Source organism: Aureobasidium melanogenum (genome assembly GCF_000721775.1).
Source record: "Aureobasidium melanogenum CBS 110374 unplaced genomic scaffold scaffold_27, whole genome shotgun sequence".
NCBI lineage: Eukaryota > Fungi > Ascomycota > Dothideomycetes > Dothideales > Saccotheciaceae > Aureobasidium > Aureobasidium melanogenum.
In genome coordinates, this window is record NW_024470079.1 from 364,926 (window position 1) to 386,994 (window position 22,069).

The window sequence follows — 22,069 nt, forward strand, 5'->3', positions numbered from 1 at the left end:
CCAGACGCCTACTAGAAATAGGATCTTCCATGTTTGCCGCGGAAATGTGAAAGTAGAGACTCAAAGGCTCGAGTAGCTCGACGATGTCGTAGGGATACAACATAGATTGCGCTTGTTGTCACTTTGGCTTTTCCATTTCAGCCAAAGAAGGCGTTGTGAGTACTTGCCAAATTGGTCGGCGTACAGCATGCAGCCACAAAGCTCTCTGTCAGCGAAGGAAAGTGATTCATAGAGCACATGAATGCTGGTATTCCATTTGTAAAGAGTTGTAGTGAGAATAACAGTGTTGTCTCAGCACATTCTTGATGCGGCTTGCAAACGGTTGTTACAGGTGGCAAGCAAATTCCTGAAAGAGACTGTTTCGGAACATGTGTTTACCGTAGGCAGCAGTGAGAGTGCTTTGTACAACCAGGGCGTAGGCTTGGTGCCGGTAAAGATAGAGAACAGTCCATTAGATTCCATCGAATTCTTTTTCGGTGGCGTACTGTGAATGAATAATCCATCAGTCTTGTCGTCCGAGAGTGAGAGCACAGCTGGCGTTTGAAGAGTCGGGGATTTGAGTCGGAGGCCCGAGCTCCGTCGCGGCGTCATTGCTTCAGTGCACCATTGCCTTCGATTCACCTCAGACAACACTCTCGCCATCTTCTCCAATCATCACATAACACTTTGTCCCATCACCTCCACCCTTTTACCTCTGTTCAGATCTTGAACTTCTCCTTCTCCTAATCAACACATACTTCGCAACAAGATCTACCGCCATCATGTCTGGGGAGCCGGATCACGTCGAGACCAAGAACAAGGTCAAGCTTGAACAGTACGACCATCACACGCCCCATCTCGCATGTCACGCGCATACTGACACACATCTGTAGTGACCCCTCTGGCGCTGAGCAGAAGAACGTAAGTCACCGACACAATAGCTACCATCACGAGCATCACAACTAACTTGCCCCTCAGGTCGAGAACGACGTATCAACGGCTATCCTCAAGAAGAAGAAGAAGCCCAACTCATTGATGTTCGCCGCCTCCATCGTTCCAGCTTGCCACACTCATACTGACATGCTCTCAGTGTTACTGACGCCACCAACGATGACAACTCCATCATCGCCCTTTCTAACAACACCATGGAGACCCTCCAGCTTTTCCGTGGCGACACCGTCCTGGTTAAGGGAAAGAAGCGCAAGGATACCGTCTTGATTGTTCTTGCCGATGACGATCTCGAGGATGGTCAAGCTCGCATCAACCGTGTTGTCCGCCACAACCTCCGTGTCAAGCACGGCGACATCATCACCGTCCACCCTTGCCCGGACATCAAATACGTGAGTTGACCGCACTCTTCTTCATTCCATCTCAGCACTAACACCCACGACAGGCCAAGCGTATCGCAGTCCTCCCCATTGCCGACACAATCGAAGGCATCACTGGTTCCCTCTTCGATGTTTACCTCGCTCCCTACTTCCGCGAGGCATACAGACCCGTCCGTCAAGGCGACCTCTTCACATGCAGAGGTGGTATGAGACAAGTCGAGTTCAAGGTTGTCGAGGTGGATCCCCCAGAGTTCGGCATTGTCGCACAAGACACTGTCATTCACTGCGAAGGCGAGCCCATCCAGCGCGAGGATGAGGAGGGTAACCTCAACGAGGTTGGCTACGACGACATTGGTGGTGTTCGCAAGCAAATGGCTCAAGTCCGTGAGCTTGTCGAGCTGCCCTTGAGACATCCCCAACTCTTCAAGTCGATCGGTATTAAGCCTCCTCGTGGTATCCTCATGTACGGTCCTCCCGGTACTGGTAAGACTCTGATGGCCAGAGCTGTTGCCAACGAGACTGGCGCTTTCTTCTTCCTCATCAACGGTCCCGAAATCATGTCAAAGATGGCTGGTGAATCTGAATCCAACCTGCGCAAGGCCTTCGAGGAGGCCGAGAAGAACTCACCCGCAATCATCTTCATTGATGAGATCGACTCCATCGCTCCCAAGCGTGAGAAGACTAACGGTGAAGTCGAACGTCGTGTTGTTTCGCAACTCCTTACCCTCATGGACGGCATGAAGGCTCGTTCCAACATCGTTGTCATGGCCGCCACTAACCGCCCCAACTCGATCGACCCTGCCCTTCGTCGTTTCGGCCGCTTCGACCGTGAAGTCGACATTGGCATTCCCGACCCTACTGGCCGTCTCGAGATTCTTCAGATTCACACCAAGAACATGAAGCTCGGTGATGATGTTGACCTTGAGAGCATCGCCGCTGAGACTCACGGTTACGTCGGTTCGGATATTGCAGCTCTCTGCTCAGAGGCTGCCATGCAGCAGATTCGTGAAAAGATGGACCTGATCGACTTGGACGAGGACACAATCGACGCCGAGGTTCTCGACTCACTGGGTGTCACCATGGAGAACTTCAGATTCGCTCTTGGTGTCTCCAACCCTTCGGCACTCCGCGAGGTTGCCGTTGTCGAAGTGCCCAACGTCCGCTGGGAAGATATCGGTGGTCTCGAGGAGGTCAAGCGCGAACTCATCGAGTCCGTCCAGTACCCCGTCGACCACCCCGAAAAGTTCCTCAAGTTCGGTCTTTCACCATCAAAGGGTGTCCTCTTCTACGGACCTCCTGGTACTGGTAAGACTCTTCTCGCCAAGGCCGTCGCCAACGAGTGTGCTGCCAACTTCATTTCCGTCAAGGGTCCCGAACTCCTTTCTATGTGGTTCGGTGAGTCTGAGAGCAACATCCGTGACATCTTCGACAAGGCTCGTGCTGCTGCACCTTGCGTTGTTTTCCTCGATGAATTGGATTCCATTGCCAAGTCTCGTGGTGGTTCAGGCGCTGGCGGTGATGCTGGCGGTGCTTCCGACCGTGTCGTCAACCAGCTTCTCACTGAGATGGATGGTATGACCTCGAAGAAGAACGTCTTCGTCATTGGTGCTACCAACCGTCCCGAGCAGCTCGACAACGCTCTCTGCCGTCCTGGACGTCTTGACACTCTCGTCTACGTTCCTCTTCCCGATGAGAAGTCTCGTGAGGGTATTCTCAGAGCTCAGCTCCGCAAGACCCCTGTCTCCCCCGATGTCGACATTGCATACATCGCTTCCAAGACCAACGGCTTCTCCGGTGCCGATCTTGGTTTCATCACCCAGCGTGCCGTCAAGCTCGCCATCAAGGAGGCCATCTCCACCGACATTGAGCGTACCAAGGCTCGTGAGGCTGCTGGTGAGGATGCTATGGAGGAGGATGCTGAGGACCCCGTTCCCGAGCTCACCCGTGCTCACTTCGAGGAGGCCATGCAGAGCGCTCGTAGATCCGTTACCGATGTTGAGATCAGAAGATACGAGAGCTTCGCTCAACAGATGAAGCAGTCAAGCGGTAGCAACTTCTTCCGCTTCCCTGACGCCACCACTGGCGGCGAGAACGGTGGTCAGGACAACTTCGGCGAGGCTGGTGGCGATGACGACCTCTACAACTAAGGGGAGTTGAGAGAAGGATATATCATGGCAAAGGCACTCTGATAGAAGCGAGGGAATGCCTGGAGTTTTTCTTAATGGAAGCCGCGATGGCGCCTTTTAGTGATGAATCAACGGCGTGCAATGGCTTGTCTTTTTTCTAGCTATTTACGTAGTTCACGCAGAAATGTACTTCTGAACAACAAGATTTTGGTAATTGAATTGAATTGTGATGTGATGTATAAGAATATGTGGCTCTGAAGTGTAAGAGAACATAACAAAAAGTGGTATCATTGATGGTGACCTCCAAACGCTGTCCGAACGCGGCGTCAGTCGATTGCTTTGTTGTTGAACTTATATAGAATCAGCTTACCCATTGTGCATGCAAGAGTAGAATAGAGGAGAAAAGTAGACAGAGGTTGGAGTCATCAAGCAGTGTCGACTTGACAGATCTTGTCCAACTCCTTCTTGACAACCTTGACAGCCTGAGTAATGGCCTCATCGGGAATAGCCAAAGAAGGAGAGTTCGAGTCTTTCGCAGTGTTGGGATCTGCCAAAGCTTCTTCGAGAATGCGTTCCATCAAGTCATCGTACTTGGTACACTCGCCAGAACGCATGAGTTGAGTGACGTGGTTTTTGAGATTTGTTGACCAGCCTGAAGCCTGAAGTTCATGGAGGAGAGCGTTCTGGATGATGGGAATACTTCCACCGTCGACAAGGGCCGTAGTGAGTTGAGTTTGAGTTGCGGGTTGGGTCGAGAAGCTTGTTGACTCGTTGACGGAGAGTTTTTGTGACATTGTGATGAATTTTGTGGTGATGAACTTGTGATGTCCTAGTTGAGTTTGATATGTCGACGGGGAAGTTCTTGGGCCGTGTGGAGTTGTAGGGCAGGAGGTCGGGGTGATTCAGGCTTGGCGTCTGCTTCCAGGCTAATCGACTGACGACGACAGGCACAAGAGGGGAAACACAGTACCAGCACCAGTTTGCTATACCTGCACACTCACACTCGCTCAAGCCCGAGACAGACGTCTACACCACACACAAGTCTCTCTGCCAGACCTTCCTTACTCAGCCGCCACGTTTTATCACCAACGGTTCTGCCCCGGTTAGCGCCGCCTCCACGCCAGGGCGCGCGCAGTGGAATGTCAATGGCCGCCTACAAGACGTCCACATACCACCATGATTCAGACCCCGAAGACGAATATCTGCACCCGACATATCACTCGCCAACTCTCCCGCGCTCCACCCTGCACGACGACGATCTTGACGACGACGACATGACGACCAGTGCTGAGCACACGCCCACCACCTTCAGCCACTCGCTATCGCATTCTCTCAACCCAAGCCCGACAGGCCTCATCACTCAATGGACTGCTGAGCAGGTCGCCGACTGGGTCGCTTCTCTGGGTCTTACACAGTATGCCGACGCCTTTGTTGACGAGGCCATTACCGGTCTGGCCCTTGTCGAGATGCAACACCACGACTTTAAAGAGATGGGCATTATGAGTGTGGGTCATCGTTTGTCTCTGCTCAGAGGCGTATACGATATCAAAATCAAGCAAAACATTCCTCTGGACCCGGATCATTACGTTCCCTTGTGTCAGTCGCAGTCCACCTTCATTCCTCCATAACTTGACTAACAACCATCTGCAGCCGCTGGAGATAATGCTTTGGATATGACAGCTACACAGGACGACATCGCCCGTATCATTGAGTCAATCCGTCTACGCGACTCACGCATTCTATCAGCCGAGATTGAGCTTCGGACTCTGCGTGACCAGTTCGACCGCATCTCCGAAGAGAACAGAAAGTTGCGTGAAGATACTCTGCCTGTCATTCGCATGGTCAAGGACCGTTCTCAACTACCTCCTACTCCGGCAGACGGACTCGGCACCCCTCCAGCAGACATCAAACCTGAAAAGATCACCAGTGGCTTGTCTCGCAAGTTCTCGACCAAGAAGCTCTTCCTTGGAGGCGCCCCCAAGAACCCCTCACCGACTATCCACGAGTCGTCCACTCTCGATCCATCTGCTGCTGCAATGGCTGCCACATCTCACCTGAACCCTTCGCATCCTCAAAACTCGCCCAACCAACTTTCACAACCATCCCCTACATCTCCCGCATATGCTTCTTCGGCACAGGCCATGTCCGCCGGCAATCGTTCTTTCCCACGCGATGTTCCTCCATCAGCTCGCCCTTCATACATCGAGGACCCACGTCAATCGCATGTATCTCACGCACCATCTACAACAGCTCTCCCAAGCCGAAGAACAGCAGCAACGCCTGTGCCTCCACAAGAAGACCCGCCAAACAGTGCTCCACTACCACGTTCCACCAGGGAGAAGGACAATCCACAAGTAGAGATCTTCAAGTCTTTCCGTGTGAGCATCGAAGATCCATGCCACAAAGTCTTGCCTGTAGCTCTGCAAAGATACAACATCAACGACGACTGGCGCCAATACTCTCTATACATCGTCTACGGCGATCAAGAACGCTGCCTAGGCTTGGAAGAGAAACCACTCATGCTGTTCAAGCAACTTGAACGTGAAGGTGGTAAACCAATGTTCATGCTTCGCAAACACGCAGCTCCTCTTGGTGAAGGTTGGTCCGCCAATCGCACCGTTCCTGCGTCAGAGATGCAAAATGCAGGTTCCAGCAGAGAAAGCTTGAGGAGAGAGAATGCAGATAGCGGTCGAGCATTACCTGGGGGTGTTCTCTAGGCGAGTACACCTCTTTCTAGGTTGATGCAGGATCTAGTCACTTTTCATCATGGCGGTGCCAAAGTTACAGGCAGGAAACTGTGGTATTACCCGGCGGAGAAGATTTCGGAAAATGCATTGAAGCATGGCGTTGAGATTGATCTAGATCATCTTACTGGTACTGAGAAAAGACAAGAAAGAAGGACAAGCTTATGTGAGCGGAGAGGAGTCCTTGGATTGAAAGTCAGGGTCTCGAGATGAGCATCAAGTTTTGAGACAGACTTAGAAAGTCATCTCTCAGACGACATCGAGCATGAACTTTGGACATGAAAGACTCGATCGTGCACCCGTGTCTAGAGTGAATTTATGACCATTCTCCAATCTTACATTTTCTATCTGTGATGAACTTATCTCTCCTTCGGCTCTCTGTGATGCGGTAACATCTGGAATTGGAAACAGATGTTCATTCTATCAGTCCTCGGTAAGAATACACACAACAAAATCATCAAGACGTCTGAGACCCTCACTGCTATGTCTTGTCGTATATTTGACTTCGAACAGAGTAGAAGCTGATATGCATTTCTCACTCTTTTGCCTCGAAACGATCAAGAGATATGTATATCGCTATGCATCAAGCCCTCAGCCCGTTTTGAGACAAATAAGTGAGAAAGCTTATTATCCGATAAGCAACACACGCGGAAGTAGACCGCACAAGGCCTTGGGTTTACGTGGAGCATTTGCGTTTGCAATTGAGTGCCCTGACATCGGCCAAATTACAGTCATAGAATACGACAAACAGTGACAAGGAGCCCGCGGGCACCCGTCGAGCCCTTGTCTTTGCCGCGTGATGGCCCCGCTCTGGCAGCGGTCGCGTCTCAACTTGGCGACTCCATGCGACTCTATCTTATCGCACTTTGGGCTTTCGCATAGACATGCTGAATTGGGTATAGTCTACTTTCTGACCTGTATCACTGCTGGCTGTCCTTTATGGGATATAAGTAGAGCTCTTCTTCGCTGAAGGAGATTCTGTTCTTTCTTTTGTTCATAGCATTCATCTCTTTTTACTCTTTGCCGCCTATGGCTCCCTCTCATCCACTTTCCATCCTCTCTATTGCAGAGACCAATCTCGCGAGAGAGATTGTGCTTGCCCATCACGACAAGGAAGTCATTGATTTTCGCGAAATCTTCCTTCAGGAACCTACGAAGAAGGAGTTGATCGAGTACCTGAAACTTGAACATGAAGGTCGTTTAAGTCCTTCTTCTCCCAGGCCTGCGAGGCTTGCTAAGTGCCAGTACGATGTCATTGGCAAGGATAGAATTCCTTCTTATCATGAGAGTGTGGTGGATATTGGATCTAGACAGAGAATCAAGCATGAGATCATTGGCAAGGAACATCAAGCCGCTTTGACTCTGTAAGTGTTCGAGTACTATCCCATAATCTTACACCGAGATTGCTAACACCCCAGCAGCAAAGAATTCGACGTCCTGGTCAATGTCTGCAAAGCCGATCCCAACTTCCAACAAGCAATCAAGGACCTCAATATCCCGGACCACTATGAAATCATCATCGAACCCTGGCCTTACGGTGGTCTTGATGAAGAAGATGAAAGTCGTCGCTACTTCCAAGGTCTTATCTTTGCTCAAGACACTCGCAACGGAAACCCCGACTCTAACTTTTACGCCTTCCCTCTTCCTCTCATCCCCGTCTTGGATATCCACAAAAAGCAAATTTGTAGGATTGATAAACTGGCTACTGGAGGTAAAAACGATGGGCTTAAGGATAAAACTCATGGAGAAAGGATTCTGGATCATTGCACCAATGCGGAATATGTTCCTGAACTGCTACCCCAGGGACTCAGACAAGATCTCAAGACTTTGAATGTGTTGCAGCCTGATGGACCTTCATTCAAAGTTACTGACGAATCTCTTGTCGAGTGGCAGAAATGGCGTTTCAGAGTTTCGTTCAACCCGCGCGAAGGAGCCGTTATCCACGATATCCACTACGATGGTCGCAGCGTCTTCCACAGACTTTCAGTCTCTGAAATGACTGTTCCTTACGCAGATGCCCGACCTCCTTTCCAACGCAAACAAGCCTTTGACTTTGGCGATGGCGGCGCAGGAAACTGTGCTAATAACCTTTCCTTGGGGTGTGACTGTCTAGGCGTCATCAAATACTTTGACGCTGTGATTGTGGATGATGAAGGAAAAGGCAAAATCCACCCTAATGTTATTTGTCTGCATGAGCAAGACGAAGGCATTGGTTGGAAACACACCAACTGGAGGACGAACCGTGCAGTGGTTACTCGCAGCCGTGTGTTGGTGGTGCAATTCATCATCACCCTCGCAAACTACGAATACGTCTTTGCGTATAAGTTCGACCAGAGCGGAGGTATCGATATCGAAACCCGCGCTACGGGAATCGTCTCCTGTGTCAACATCGACCCTGGCAAAACTTCTAACTATGGAAATGTGGTTAACCCTGGCGTGCTGGCTCAAAACCACCAGCATATTTTCGCTTTCCGCATTGACCCTGCAATCGACGGCCACTCCAACACAGTCGTAACTGAAGAATCCCACGCTGTACCTATGAACCCCACCACAAACCCTCGAGGCAACTACTACGAAGTCCGCAAAACGCCCATCGAGAAAGCAACATGGCAAGATGCCGAACCCCGTTTAAACCGCGTCTTCAAAATCGTAAACGAAAACATCAAAAACCCCATCTCGGGAAATAGCGTAGGGTACAAGTTGGTTCCTCCGGCTACGCAATTGTTACTTGCAGATCCAAACAGCGTTCAAGCCCAACGCGCCCAATTCGCTCAACATCACCTTTGGGTCACCAAACACAGAGACGACGAACTCTACGCTGGAGGAAGGTTTACTATGCAATCGCGCAAAGAAGTGGATGGAGTTGCTGATGCAGTCGCCCGCGGCGACAAGACTAGAGATACTGATGTGGTGGTCTGGAGTGTCTTTAGTTTGACTCACAACCCTCGTGTTGAGGATTGGCCCGTTATGCCCTGTGAGATCCATCAGGTGCATTTGAGGCCTGCGGACTTCTTTACTGCTAACCCCAGTATTGACGTGCCGCCGTCGAGCAACAAAGCTTCTGTGGAGGTGCCGAAGAGCTGTTGTCAGCCTGCACAGGGAAAGCTGTAAGATTGCTTCTCTCTCTGTGATAAGTGCTAGAGAGCAAAGAACGGGTGGTGGAAGAGGATGACTGGAGGAGCAAGAGCGAGGTGCAAAGTCCTTCGGACGAACAGCAACGACTTTCAGGACACAAAAAAAGGGTTGCAAGTCTCCCGGCCACGTCAAGAAAACTTAACGACTTTAGAATTTATGGATGCAAGTCTCCTTCGCAACGACTTTAGATACCTTTTGCCTTTTCGCTTGTTTGTAGCAGCTCATATATCAAAAATTGTTCAGTCGCATTTGCATGTATCTTGAGCGTTTGTTTGTGCAAAGAGCAGTAGGTTTGATTGTCAAAGACTACATATTGTGAGAAATCCAAAAGCCAAGATTATTCGTAGACACCCTCTTCGAACTTGTCGGCATTGAAGAAAGTGCTTTGAACGATGCGTCCATTGTCCAAAAAGTCTGTGCCGTCACTTGCCTTGATAGCCTATGTTCCTGTCAGCAAGGTCGTTTCCTCTCAAATAGCAATACAAGACTTACGTTGAAAGCACTCAACGCGCTAGTGAACTTGACAAACACTCTTCCAGTAGCGCGGTCGATAAATACACGCTCAGAGCGACCGTATTGCTCCAATTTCTCGCCAATCCTTTGCATGAGATTGTCCTCTTCGATGGCCTTGTCGATATCCATGTCTTTGAGCATACCTTCGAATCTGGCAACCAGACTGAAGGCTTTGCTCTCGTCGACAGGTGCATCGGTCTTTGTCTTTTTGCCTCCCACAATACGACCCATGGCAGCGGGTTGTGCCCAACCACCGCCCTCTGAGTCGGCCTTGCGTTTTCGTTTCGTGGCTTCGTGACGCAAGATTGTCGTGATACCAGTTGATTCTTTGCCGAGACCTTCGCCCTTTTTCCAACCCATTTTCTCCATGTAGCGTTGCGCGAAACCTTTTTGTCCTGGAGCAGAAGTCCGTACCTCGGGCTCGGGTTCTTGGGATGGCTCTGCATTGTCAAGGTCTACAGCCGTGTCTTGTAGTGTTTGAGCAGCTTGTTCGTAGCGCACAGGCTCGCGTGAAATGGTTCCTGATGGTTGTGATGGAGCAGGCTGAGCTGCGACAGGCGCAGGCGCAGCTTGATATGTCTGTGCAGGTGGTGGAGGCGGAACAAAGTGGGGTGGAGGGGGTGGATAGTATTGCAGACCAGGCAAAGCAGGAGCTCCTGGAAATTGTGGAGGAGGTGGAGGTGGTGGATATTGGTCGAATGAAGGTGGAGGAGGATAGGCAACGGGAGCAGCAGCGGGAGGCGGCGGCGGCGGCGGCGGCGGAGAGAATGCAGGCTGGGACGTGGCTTGAGGATTGGCAGGTTCAGTAAGTTCTTGCGGCGGCGGCATATTCTTGTACGAGACATCGGTTGCAAGTCTAGGTTCGTCTCTTGTTGGTGGAGGGGTTCCGGGACGTCTGAAGGAATGCAGCATCTCCTTCCACTGATAGCGAGCATTGAACTTTGAGTCGGAGTGCTTCCAAGCATCTAGTCGTAGTTTGGTGCGAGTCTTGGTAAAGGCGTCCTGGACGTTGTAGGGGGCAGACCAGTCGATGTCTTCAATGTGCAACGAGGCCCTCTTTTTATTCTTGCTCTTGCGTTCCTCCTTTAGACGGGCCTTCTGCTCTTCCTGAAACTTGTGGTACTCGTTGACGACATCAAAGTCTTGTTGTTGAGACTCGTTCCATTTCTGGACGATGGGGCCGGATGCTTGAGGAGCTTGAGGTATGGCAGGAGGCTTGGTGGCTGTTGTGGGATTCGAGTTCGGCCTTTTATTCTGTTTTTGAACAGGCTGAGGGCGCTTGATGGCAGGCTGGAAACGGAGAGAGGCTGCGTCGAGTTGAGGATCAGCGAGCCTTTATGAAATCGAGCTGCTTCAGGTACCATCGGGTGTTTTCTTTTCCACTGGAGCTGGAGCTTCGTCTTCTTTCTTGAACGAGTATTTGACGGGCGCGCCAGAGATTGTGGCAGCGGCTGGAGCGGCCGCTGGGTCCAGCAAGTTTGCATATAGTGACGGCGGCATGTCGGTGTTGACTGATTGTAAGAACAACAACGAGACTCGACAGGCCCAAGTTCAAGTCACAACTGACTTGACTTGACGTGCCAAGCCAGGGACTGCGCTTGCTCTTGACTCTCTTTGCGGGAGCGGGGGAAGCTCGGATCTGTTGATGTCACCATCGTCAACTCCACCTTCCTCCGATTACGCCGCAACTGCCATCTCCGTACTTTCAGGTTATTCGGCATTTGATATCTGCTTATCGCTCCTTCCTTTTTCTGTTTGCCCTTTCTATATACCTACCAATTTCTTCTTGCATTTCCAATTGATTCAGAACACAAGAGAAACTACCAAAATGACGACCCTCACAAACGCCTTCTCACATTCGTCTCATGACACTGCCATCATTGTGCCTGGCAAGCAGCCCTTGACTGTGTCGTACGAGCAACTCACTGCAGACATTCTCTCCTTCCAAGAGAAGCTCGCAAAGTTGGGCATTACTCCTGGCTCAGCAGTCTCGATCGCTCTTCCCAACACATACCCTTTCATCGTCGCTTTCCTCGCAACCGCCTGGCAGCGTGCTATTGCCGCCCCTCTCAACCCAGCATACAAGCAATCAGAGTTCGAGTTTTACATCGATGACTTAAAGTCTGCTCTCGTCCTGGTCCCCCAAGGTCTGGCAGACGGTCCTGCTGTCAAGGCTGCAACCAAGTACAATGCTGCCGTCGCTGAATGTTACTGGAATGGAAAAGAGGTTGTTTTGGACATCAAGGACGAGGGAAAGCTCAAGGGCAAGGGCAACAAGTCAATCGAGTACGCTCAGCCTGATGATGTCGCTCTTGTTTTGCACACTAGTGGTACTACTGGCCGTCCCAAGGCCGTCCCTCTTTCACACAAGAACTTGACACGCACAATGTCAAACATCAAGGCAACTTACGAGTTGACCAAGAATGATCGCACCATGTTGGTCATGCCGCTCTTCCACGTTCACGGTCTCCTCGCTGGTTTCCTTGCTCCTCTACTCTCTGGCGGTTCTGTTGTTGTGCCCCCCAAATTCTCGGCTTCCGACTTCTGGCGTGACTTCCAAACCCACAAGGCAAACTGGTACACTGCTGTACCTACCATCCACCAGATCTTGCTCAAGAGTCCCATTCCTTCTCCTCTACCAGACATCCGCTTTATCAGATCTTGCTCTTCACCTCTGTCTCCCAAGGTCTTCCATGAGCTCGAGAAGACATTCAAGGCCCCCGTTCTTGAAGCCTACGCCATGACCGAGGCTGCTCACCAAATGACTTCCAACCCTCTGCCTCACAAGGGCAAGCGTCAACCAGGCTCTGTCGGTGTTGGTCAGGGTGTTGAGATCAAGATTTTGGATCAGTCAGGCAAGGAAGTTGCTCAAGGCTCTGAAGCCGAAATCTGCATTCGTGGTGAGAACGTCACTGCTGGCTACCTCAACAACCCGGAAGCAAACAAATCTTCATTCACTGCCGATGGCTTCTTCCGTACTGGTGACCAGGGTAAAAAGGATCCTGATGGCTACGTGATCATCACTGGCAGAATCAAGGAGCTTATCAACAAGGGTGGTGAGAAGATCAGTCCCATCGAACTCGACAACGTCATGGCACAACACCCTGCAGTATCCGAAGCCGTCAGTTTCGCCATCGCTGATGACATGTACGGTCAAGACGTCGGTGTCGCCATCGTCCTCAAGGACAGCCAAAAGCTCGAGCCTGCAGACCTAAAATCCTGGATGGCCGAACGTGTTGCAAAGTTCAAGTTGCCCAAGAAGATCTTCTTTACTGATGTCATGCCCAAGACTGCTACTGGTAAGATCCAGAGACGTATGGTTGCTGAAGCTATGCTCAAGCAAGAGGGTCCCAAGGCCAAGCTGTAAAAGCTCACGAAAGTACTGATGTTTTCTGTATATACTCGCATATGTATGTATATCATTGTCATGAACTCAAAGACAAAATCTTCCATTCTATCCCCTGCGTGATTTCCGACAACTTATGCAATATCTCTGTAGAATACAAGACGAGATATAATGAGTGATGATGAATCGCACTATCGCCGAGCTCCCTAGTTGGCATGAGTCTTCATCCACTATAGGCCTAACTGAGGAAGTCAAGCCTAGCCAGCTCAAGAATAACTTTCATCTCTAGAACGCAATGGTTGTCTTGCGGACGGCTGGACTAAAGCTCAGACGATTACTACTCGCGGCTGTTTCAAAAACGACAGTAGACTCACGATTGAGCGGAATCTTTCCAAACTACAAAAACTTGCTTGTGGCGCGAACGCTCGATTTGAACAGCTCCAGTGCAGCAACATTCTGCTTCTATCCAAGGGTAGGGCAGACCATCGAGTCTGGTGTGTCTATACCATTCTTGTTTATGGAAATGTGGGTTTGAGTGTTTTTCTAGAAGATTTCGGAGTTGTCTCTGGATGAGTAGTATTCGGATACAATGCTGTACGCTCAAATTTTATCGCCACCGGCTCGTCGAAATATATGGATACTGCTGTGCTGGAGAATTGGGCTGATAATACTGTAGTGGGTGCACTGATCGAGAGTGTAGGACAAGGAGCTGGGGCTACCACTGTAGAGGAATAGGAAATCTGAAGGCGGGAAATATCTAAGCGGATGCCAACAAGACACCCAGAGAACATCGCCTGACGTGCCTTTTCAATTCTCTCGCGTGAACCCCTTGGTATTTCTTCCTGTCTCGATAACGGCCTCGGTAAAGCAAGCAGGATACTGTTCATTAGGAAACAAAGACCCCAACCTCCCTTGATAACGCAACTCATCGCGTGTTTGCACTGGTCAAGTTGCGAGTCAAGAAGATTGTCGCATGGCAGGACGCCAGAAATCTGAAACGGGCCTGATCATGTAACGAGGAAGTGACTTCTCACCAACCATCCAACATATTCTCGGAAACGTCTAGTTTATCACAAGAGAGCCATCTCTGAGTTCTCCTAGGAAAAACTGTAGTGATTTGGACTGGAATAGAAAGGAACAGATATTGATGGTAATCAAGCAATAGAGCGATATCTACATCATCTTGGCAAAGTCTGTAGAATTATTGTAAAGATTTGATTGGATTAGTATTAAATGAGTGTCTATGAAATGATTAGATGCCGAGTAACGGCTACTGAGGATTGTGAAGAGAGACAAGTGAACCAAGTTATCGCAAACGGTGTTGTTCGAACAGCTGAAGTGGGCGTCCGATGCTAAGCTTCCAAAGAGCCTTTCCTTGTAAAAGAGGGCGGATCTGGCAAAGTTTTCAAAATGCAAATGATCAAGCAGTGTCTTCGACCCTCGAGGCTCCTACATGTACCCGAAGATCACAGCAAGGGTGGCAAAGAAACCACTGATACATAGAGACCTGGCACTATTGTTGTTTGCAGCGGCAGTGTATTTAGCAGGACTTGATCCTATGGGCGAGCTTCCGGAATATGATGTGGTGAAACTCGAAGGTCCTGCTGATGACTTGGTGATATCAGATGGCCTCGAGATGCTAGGTGTGCTGGCAGTCTTGGAAACAAGAGCGGTGGCGACGTGAGTGAGAGATGTAGCACGGGCAGAACCAGCAGAGTTGATAGGGATGGCAGAGCTGACAGGGGTGGTGGAGCCAGTAGAGCTAGCGGAGGCAGCAGAGGCAGATGAAGTAGAGGAGGCCGCCGAGGTACAGGTGTCACTGGACTGAGCGGACCCACTCACTCGACTAGAGCTGACCAACGGAGCACTGTATATATCAGAGTTGACAGAATTGGTCGAAAGAGCGGGGATAACGGAGCTAGCAATAGTGTTGATCGTGCTCGACAGTGTTTCATGGGCAGGGGATCCAGAAGCGGAAACTGATGAGACTGAAGCTGGAGAACCCGATTTCGAGCCGGCAGAGGTAGGTGGTACAGGCATGAAGGAAGTAGTCGAGCTCATCTGGACCTCAGACATAGTTGCGCTGTGGGCAAAGGCAGGGGTCATCGAGGCGGTGTTGCCGGTTATCCCAATGGCCCCGACGACAACAGCAGAGCTGAAGGGTTCAGAAGATCCACCAGATCCAGGTAGAATGGATGATTGAGCAACAGCAAGACCAGCACACAGCTCGATGTATAGGCAGTCGATCACTGCGGTGCCTGGTGCGCCAGTTGCCCCTAAGCACTTCAGAGCACACTCATCCAGATCCACCGATGGGAATGAGATCTCGAGACCAGACTTGCAAGCGCTGGCTTGCTGACTACTGACCGTCGAAGATCCTGCCATTTCGGTACAAACACCTGCCATTGTCAAGTCACAGATATCAGCTGCGCTGATTGCCGGAACGGTGCTCGATGTCGTGGCGGAGCTTGCAGGGGTGACTGTGGTGGTTGCAGTCACTAGAGATGCGGGGGCAGATGATAGAGATGCGCTAGGAGATTTGGACAAGTGACAGGATTGAGTCATGTCAGAGCACAGCTCTATTTGCAAACAGTCCACGATGGCGATACCGATAGTTCCAGCTATGTCGAAACACTTCATAGCACACACAAACCCGCTCAGATCGCTCAAGGTTGACGAATCTGTGAGGGCAGATCTGCAAGCATCAGCTTGTTGACCGCTGACTGCCGACGACTCGGTCATATCGGTACAAGTCGATGGTAACATCAGACCGCAGATGTTTGCTGTGCTGTGAATAGAAACAGTACTGTGAGGTCGTGAAGGAGCTGTTGGGCTAGAAGGAACAGACAGAAGATCAATGTCTACGAAAGAGCATAGCTCGATGTCCAAACAGTCGAGTATTTGAGTGCTATCAGGCTCTGCCATGGCGAGACACTTTTGTGCTGACTTGTATGCGATGGACTCTCCAGGAGACGACCAGGTAGCAGAAGACGAGGCCTCGAGAGCAGACCAGCAGGACTGGACTTGCTCAGCAACAACTGTCGAGGTGAAAGCCATGCTAGTACAAGCCGCTGGTACGACCATGCTACAAGTGCTTGAAGGAGAAATGCTAGTGGTTGATGCTTGCAAGGAGCTTGTGGCACTGGAGAAGCGACATGCGTAAGGTGAACCCATGGAACCAGATGATGCGGAGCATAATTCGGTCTCTAGACATTTGATCAGAGCCATGCAACTCGTTCCAGCCATCTCGAAGCACTGTTCTGCACACCCATAGACATCTGATCCTCCTGATGCAGGAAGTGTGAGAGAAGAGCTTGCGAGGGCAGATTTGCAAGATGAAATCTGTTGGGCGCTGGGCATAGTCTGTGATGATGTAACCATTTCGGCGCAAGGCGTGGGGAGAGTCATAGTGCAGGTGCTCATGACAGGTACAGAGCTGGCTGTAGTGGTTTGGAGTGAGCCGATCGAGGCAGATGAGTTGCCAAATTGGCAAGATTGAGATGAGCTATCCGAGCACATTTCTGCTTGCAAACATGCTACCAAGATCGCACCGTTCGAGCCTGTTTGGCTGAAACATCTCTCAGCACACTGGAGGTTTACTTCTTTCGAAGGAGAAGATTGCGTCTCAAGTGCAGACCTGCAAGATTGCACTTGCTGGACGTTGGGGGCATGTGTTGCAGCCGCTAGACTCATACAAACCGCTGGCAATGTCACACTACAAGCGCTGGTCATGGTGGTTGATGGACTCAATGAGCTAATAGGAGTCGATCCGCTACATGCACCAGAGGAGTGGGGGTAGCATTCCTGCAAACATCCGACGATGGCGGTACTATCAGATCCCATAGACTCGAGGCATTGTTTAGTGCAGTTGTAGCTCATTGTTGAGGACGAAGACTCCAGAGCGGATCTGCACGATTGGATCTCTTGAGCGCTAGCAGTCGGAGCCACTGTCATCTGAGTACATATCGCGGGAAGAGTGGCAGAACAGATGACCGAGATTGGGGGAGTAGCCGATGCGCTGGCCGTGGTGCTCGATATCACCGAGCTAGATATCAAGTGACTGGATCTCAATGACGCTGATACGGACATGGTGGCAACGGTGCTTGGTGTTTTCGAGGTGGACATCATAGAACCAGTGCTTGACAGCTTTGAGCTAGCCATCAATGACTCAGTACTCGATAACTTCGAGGTGTCCACGGCGCTGCTTGATGGCCTGGATGACGATCCAACGTTGACCGTAGTAGTAGTGGTCAAATTCGAAAATGTCGGCATCGACCCTGTGCTACCGCCAAACACGACGCTGAAGGTGTTATCGGAGACATAGGAATTGGATGGACCAGACAGACTTGTAAATTTGATAATCCTTGTGGCGGTAGTCGTATCAGTGACACTGCTTGACGGATACGAGGCAGAGGTGACAGAGGTGAATTTGAAGCTAGAGGAGGATGACGAGCTAGAGCGACTCGGTGAAGAGCTCGACATGACGCTTGAGGAGGCTAACGAGGAGGTAGGGCTCGACATGAATGACGAGATGACCGATTTAGATGTCGCTGTCGGAGACGAAGGAGCGCTGGTATGCGAGGAAATTGAATCCTTGGTTGATGATGCTAGTGTGGTGGTATTACCAAATGAAGAAACCGGGACATTGCTCATAGATGATGCAAGATTAGATGAGGAGCTCAAGCTTGATGGCGATGAGCTCGAAGTTGATGGAAGAGAAACCGAGCTCAACGACAGGGAGCTAGAGAATGAAGATAGAGCTGAAGGGCTCGCACTCGAGAGACTCAAAAACGAGGAGCTTGACCTCGAAGATGAGAGACTCGGGCTGGAATATGGTGAAGCTGTAGAGTTGGAGAACACCGAAAAAGACGATTGAGCTGTAGTAGTGCTCGAGGTAGTGTTCAATGTGGTAGGAGTGGGATATATCGGAGATGAATATGCAGAGGATAACAACGAAGACGACGGCTTCACAGTAGTGCTCGAAGCAGAACTTGAGGTGGTAGAGCTAGGAGAGATCGAAGTCGAAGAGGTGAAACTATTACTCATCGACGATAATGAGGCGGCGGAGCTGGAAAACATCGAAGATGAAGAAGTCGAGACCTTGTTTATCAATGACAGCGTTGTAGCAGAGCTAGAAAGCATCGAGGATAAAAGAGTTCCAGAGGCGCTCGAAGAAGTAATCAAAATGGTAGAGTTCGAAGACATCGATGACGGAACAATTGCAGTAGTCCTTGAGATAGTGGTTGAGATAGTAGGGCTCGGCGAAGATAGAGAGGTTTTACTAGTGTTCATTGCGGTACTTGTAGACCCGCTGCTGCTGCCGCTAGTCTCCATCAGACTGGTGGTGAAAATGCCGCCCAAAGACGAGTATTTCTCCTCGGGGCAACCGAACGCTTGCTGGACACATCTTTGTATAAGGGTTCCGCTAAGAACTTCTGTTGCATTCAGTGCCAGACATGCCAAGGCTGGTAAGGCCCCCTCTACATTGTCCACGATGTTAAGTATCTCGAGCTTGGGCTCACAGATTGCAATCTGGACAGGGATTTGGGAAGATGGTAGGAGGTCAAACCCAAGGCATCCCTGAGGAATCTCCTTGCAACTGATGAAATTGGCAGAAGTTTGCAGGGTTCCAGCTGCGAGCCATAGAAGGCTCAAGGCAGTGGGATACCTCATTGTGTTTCAGGTTCGATATGTATGTTTGGGTGAATGTTGTATATAAGAAAGTGTCTGAAATGCTGAATGGGACAGGGGAGGCAAGTCCAATTTATCTTGACATTCATGACCTTAGTCCACAGCAAACACCGGGGCCTGGTGTACAGACAACTCGCATGATTCCCATCAATGGTTCCAAGATATGTGTGCTATTGAAACTTATCTGGCCCTTGTGTCAGGTCATCGATGGATGGGCAAGAAGTAAAATCTTGAGTACAGTGACTACAAGCCCTCCGCTTGATTATTGAACTCTATATCAGAGCCATCTTGTCATTTTGCAGTCATCCCGGAGGAATGGGTCTTTGTGTTGCCACATTATATGATCGCTGTGCTTTCATTGAGAAAATGATCCCACATGGTCTCAAAGTGTATCCATTTTGGTCTATAGGCTGTGGCTTGGATCCATAAATAATGGAACCCCGCAGAACCTACCTGATACACGTGTTCGCCACAAGGAGTTATTCGTGATCATATCAACCTTGATCTCGTGTCCGGATTACGTGTCGACAACATTATCATGACCTTTACCATTGAATGCCTCAACCTCGGGTTCGTATTGAACGCACGTCTTGAAGGTATCATCGTGAAATCAACTATTAATCGTCTCCAAGCAGATGTACTTTGAGCATGACTGAAGACGGCATGTGGTTATGATTCAAGGACTAACTATGACTCAAAGAGCGACAAACTCAAGCATGATGTGACAAACTAAGAGATGAACACTGCACAGAAAGGACACCAGTTACGATATCGGGCAATCTCACAAAGAAGGGATCTCGAGGGCGCGCAAAGCACTAAAGCCAATGCTAGTAAGAAGAGCGGTCAAGTTTGCGGTCAGGTCGTATTCGGGTGGAATCACAGTCTCGAGAAGTTCCTACCCAGAACTCGTGAGCAGAAAATTGCTTCCGTGGAAGAAAATGCACATACCGATGGGGTGTCAATAATGACTCTGGCAGCGTCAGGAAGCAAGTTGGGATCCGCTGCCAACGACAATATAGCTGCGGCGCTCACGGTTGCAACATTGGTGGCTTCGACGAATGGTCGCCAGCCTTCGTCCCAGGGCAACCTCTCCTCTTCGAAGAAGGTACGCACATACTTCAGTGGTGCAACTGCGGAGGGACCACCCATTGCAGTGAGAACAAAGCCGGCCTCTATGGCTCCAAAACCTGCTGCTCTTGGGCCATATGAATCCTCAGGGTTTTGGGCAAGTTCACTGGTTATCCTGGCAGACTTGCCACGTCCGAGGTCCAGAGCACCAACCATAGGGCCTTCACCGATGGCATCGAGCGCCGTCTGCCACAGAGTCATATTGAAGTCGTTGCAGTCGCCGATACGGCAGTCCTGGCGTGAAAAGCTATCATCATGTCCAATGAAGAACAGATGACGCGAAAGATCGTGAAGATCAAAGGTCAGACTGAGTGGATGAGTGGAAGACAGAGCTCCGAGGAGACCAATGACACCAGATATCTCTGGCGACACACCCAGGCCTTCGAACAGTGCCAGGACAAGTTGAGCCACGTTGAGGTTCTTACCATCATGAGGAAGGAAGCCGTGATTGGCAAGGGAGTTCAAAGCTGGACAAGGGCCTCGCGCTAGATGATCGTCAACTTTCACGTCTGTCGCCAGAAAGGGTCTTGGAAGCTTACAGTCGCCGGGACCCGCAGGAACCCAGTTCAGGAATCGAGGATCGTGAGGATCAAGAGAGGGTTCACTTTGACCCGCAGCCATAGATGGAAGGCTTGTGGGCAACGATGTCGGGTTTCCAGTGGATTTCGCCGATGGAAAGAAAGACGAAAGCTCGCCAGGAGGCCTAAGAGAGGAGAGACAAGGTGAAACTCCAGGCTTGGGCATAGCAGCCGCGAGTTGAGGCAACGTAAGAGAGAGAATGACAGGAGTCCACATGTTTGAGCAAGCTTGGAGTTTCAACGATGCAAGTCACAATACTGTAAGTGACAGGGGATTTGCGAAGTCTAGTGGAGTATTATATCCTACGGCGTGAGACATTATTCCTTGGATTGCACTGTGGTCAGCAAGACACTATCGATTTACCTTCGATCTTAGCAGCACAATAGCTGAAAGTCAACTGAGATGTCAACCATAAGGGCATATACATACCTTACATGTTTCTGTATGGACGGTATGTCATCAATTTAAACTCCCAGCCCGATGAACCACATTCCGGCACGAGGGACGGTTAAAGATACGTCAAAAAAGCCAGTCCGGCGGTTAAAATTCCCTGCTTTGTGGGGCGAGAAACTGTCTTCGAGAGCTTGCCGTCAGCCGTTTTGACTTCGCGCCTGCTAGCCTGAGGGCAATGTTCATGGTAGCTCTGGGATCGTGTAGCTCTTCACGCTCAGGTTTAAACCGCGTCAAGGCGCCATCTCATTGAAATAAAATTCTCAGTGTTTCCCCGGCTCTCTAGATGATCTGCAACCACACGCAAATTTACCGTTTTTTCGAACGAGAATCAAGATCCGTTGCTTGAGTGGAACGGATTCTGCCACGCTGTCGAGGTCACAAATAAACTCCACGGTGGTTGGCTATTGCACTTTCATAGCCTTGCGTGTATGTAACAGCCGTACCCGTATCATCAAGGGGAGCATGTGCAACAAGCGATACAATGTACGAGGAGGAGGACGTATAGCAATGATCCAGGGCATCAGTAGGTCTGCATCCAATTCCTCACAACAGAGCCTCAAGCTGAATAGGCATGTATCTTGACCTCTTCCTCCCACTGGAATTCGGCGGATGCCATCAGATCAGAAAGAGAGGATGGAGGCAGCATACTTCATTGAATTCGATTCCGCGAGTGGACAATCCCATCGACACTATCATTCCCGTGAGCTCTGACAGAAGTTTGTGAAGCGTGAAGCGACTAACACCTCGTAGTCAACGTCTTCTAACCTGCATCGCGCCATGACAGAACTAGCGCAGTCAAGTACCGAGTTGCTGTGATTTACCATTCTGTGTTACGACTGTGGAAATATCTTAGCTTGGGAGTCTGGAGAGGAAATCGACTGATCTCTTGAGCAAGCTGTTCAGAAGCTTCACTGATACGCGTCCTGCGATGCATGGAGAGCGACCAACGATCAAAGACATTTCCCGACTTAGCATCATTGGATCGAGTCTACAAGCACTTGTTTCCTGTTCGATCGATGTAGAGTTATTCTTGATCTTTGAGACATG

General features: G+C 50.2%; 9 protein-coding genes across 9 annotated transcripts; 5 read left to right on the plus strand and 4 right to left on the minus strand.

Moving 5' to 3' along the window:
• Positions 1 to 761: 761 nt before the first annotated feature.
• Positions 762 to 3,454, plus strand: M437DRAFT_69475 (AAA ATPase; the record flags this gene model as incomplete). The annotated part of the gene is made up of 5 exons (XM_041025286.1): positions 762 to 814; positions 873 to 900; positions 958 to 1,016; positions 1,070 to 1,319; positions 1,373 to 3,454. The coding sequence occupies 5 exons, from the start codon at positions 762 to 764 to the stop codon at positions 3,452 to 3,454; spliced, it is 2,472 nt and encodes an 823-aa protein (XP_040876148.1).
• A 416-nt stretch (positions 3,455 to 3,870) lies between these two features.
• M437DRAFT_14995 (uncharacterized protein) lies at positions 3,871 to 4,170 on the minus strand (the record flags this gene model as incomplete). Its single annotated transcript, XM_041018789.1, has 1 exon — positions 3,871 to 4,170. A coding segment is annotated over one exon (300 nt), but the record flags the coding sequence as incomplete, so codon positions are not given.
• A 402-nt stretch (positions 4,171 to 4,572) lies between these two features.
• M437DRAFT_58072 (uncharacterized protein) lies at positions 4,573 to 6,150 on the plus strand (the record flags this gene model as incomplete). Its single annotated transcript, XM_041023330.1, has 2 exons — positions 4,573 to 5,029; positions 5,084 to 6,150. The coding sequence occupies 2 exons, from the start codon at positions 4,573 to 4,575 to the stop codon at positions 6,148 to 6,150; spliced, it is 1,524 nt and encodes a 507-aa protein (XP_040876150.1).
• A 1,056-nt stretch (positions 6,151 to 7,206) lies between these two features.
• On the plus strand, positions 7,207 to 9,288 carry M437DRAFT_58050 (uncharacterized protein; the record flags this gene model as incomplete). Its single annotated transcript, XM_041023325.1, has 2 exons — positions 7,207 to 7,541; positions 7,599 to 9,288. 2 exons carry the CDS (start codon positions 7,207 to 7,209, stop codon positions 9,286 to 9,288), a joined length of 2,025 nt encoding a protein of 674 aa, XP_040876151.1.
• Positions 9,289 to 9,649: 361 nt separating this feature from the next.
• M437DRAFT_57996 (uncharacterized protein) lies at positions 9,650 to 11,325 on the minus strand (the record flags this gene model as incomplete). The annotated part of the gene is made up of 3 exons (XM_041023316.1): positions 9,650 to 9,751; positions 9,805 to 11,132; positions 11,187 to 11,325. The coding sequence occupies 3 exons, from the start codon at positions 11,323 to 11,325 to the stop codon at positions 9,650 to 9,652; spliced, it is 1,569 nt and encodes a 522-aa protein (XP_040876152.1).
• Positions 11,326 to 11,653: 328 nt separating this feature from the next.
• On the plus strand, positions 11,654 to 13,192 carry M437DRAFT_69480 (acetyl-CoA synthetase-like protein; the record flags this gene model as incomplete). The annotated part of the gene is made up of 1 exon (XM_041025287.1): positions 11,654 to 13,192. The coding sequence occupies one exon, from the start codon at positions 11,654 to 11,656 to the stop codon at positions 13,190 to 13,192; it is 1,539 nt and encodes a 512-aa protein (XP_040876153.1).
• A 1,428-nt stretch (positions 13,193 to 14,620) lies between these two features.
• On the minus strand, positions 14,621 to 16,228 carry M437DRAFT_88075 (uncharacterized protein; the record flags this gene model as incomplete). Its single annotated transcript, XM_041028758.1, has 1 exon — positions 14,621 to 16,228. The coding sequence occupies one exon, from the start codon at positions 16,226 to 16,228 to the stop codon at positions 14,621 to 14,623; it is 1,608 nt and encodes a 535-aa protein (XP_040876154.1).
• Positions 16,229 to 17,258: 1,030 nt separating this feature from the next.
• M437DRAFT_69482 (uncharacterized protein) lies at positions 17,259 to 18,755 on the plus strand (the record flags this gene model as incomplete). The annotated part of the gene is made up of 3 exons (XM_041025288.1): positions 17,259 to 17,477; positions 17,580 to 18,006; positions 18,055 to 18,755. The coding sequence occupies 3 exons, from the start codon at positions 17,259 to 17,261 to the stop codon at positions 18,753 to 18,755; spliced, it is 1,347 nt and encodes a 448-aa protein (XP_040876155.1).
• Positions 18,756 to 19,738: 983 nt separating this feature from the next.
• Positions 19,739 to 20,611, minus strand: M437DRAFT_57851 (Cloroperoxidase; the record flags this gene model as incomplete). Its single annotated transcript, XM_041023285.1, has 2 exons — positions 19,739 to 20,475; positions 20,530 to 20,611. The coding sequence occupies 2 exons, from the start codon at positions 20,609 to 20,611 to the stop codon at positions 19,739 to 19,741; spliced, it is 819 nt and encodes a 272-aa protein (XP_040876156.1).
• Between the last annotated feature and the right edge of the window lie 1,458 nt (positions 20,612 to 22,069).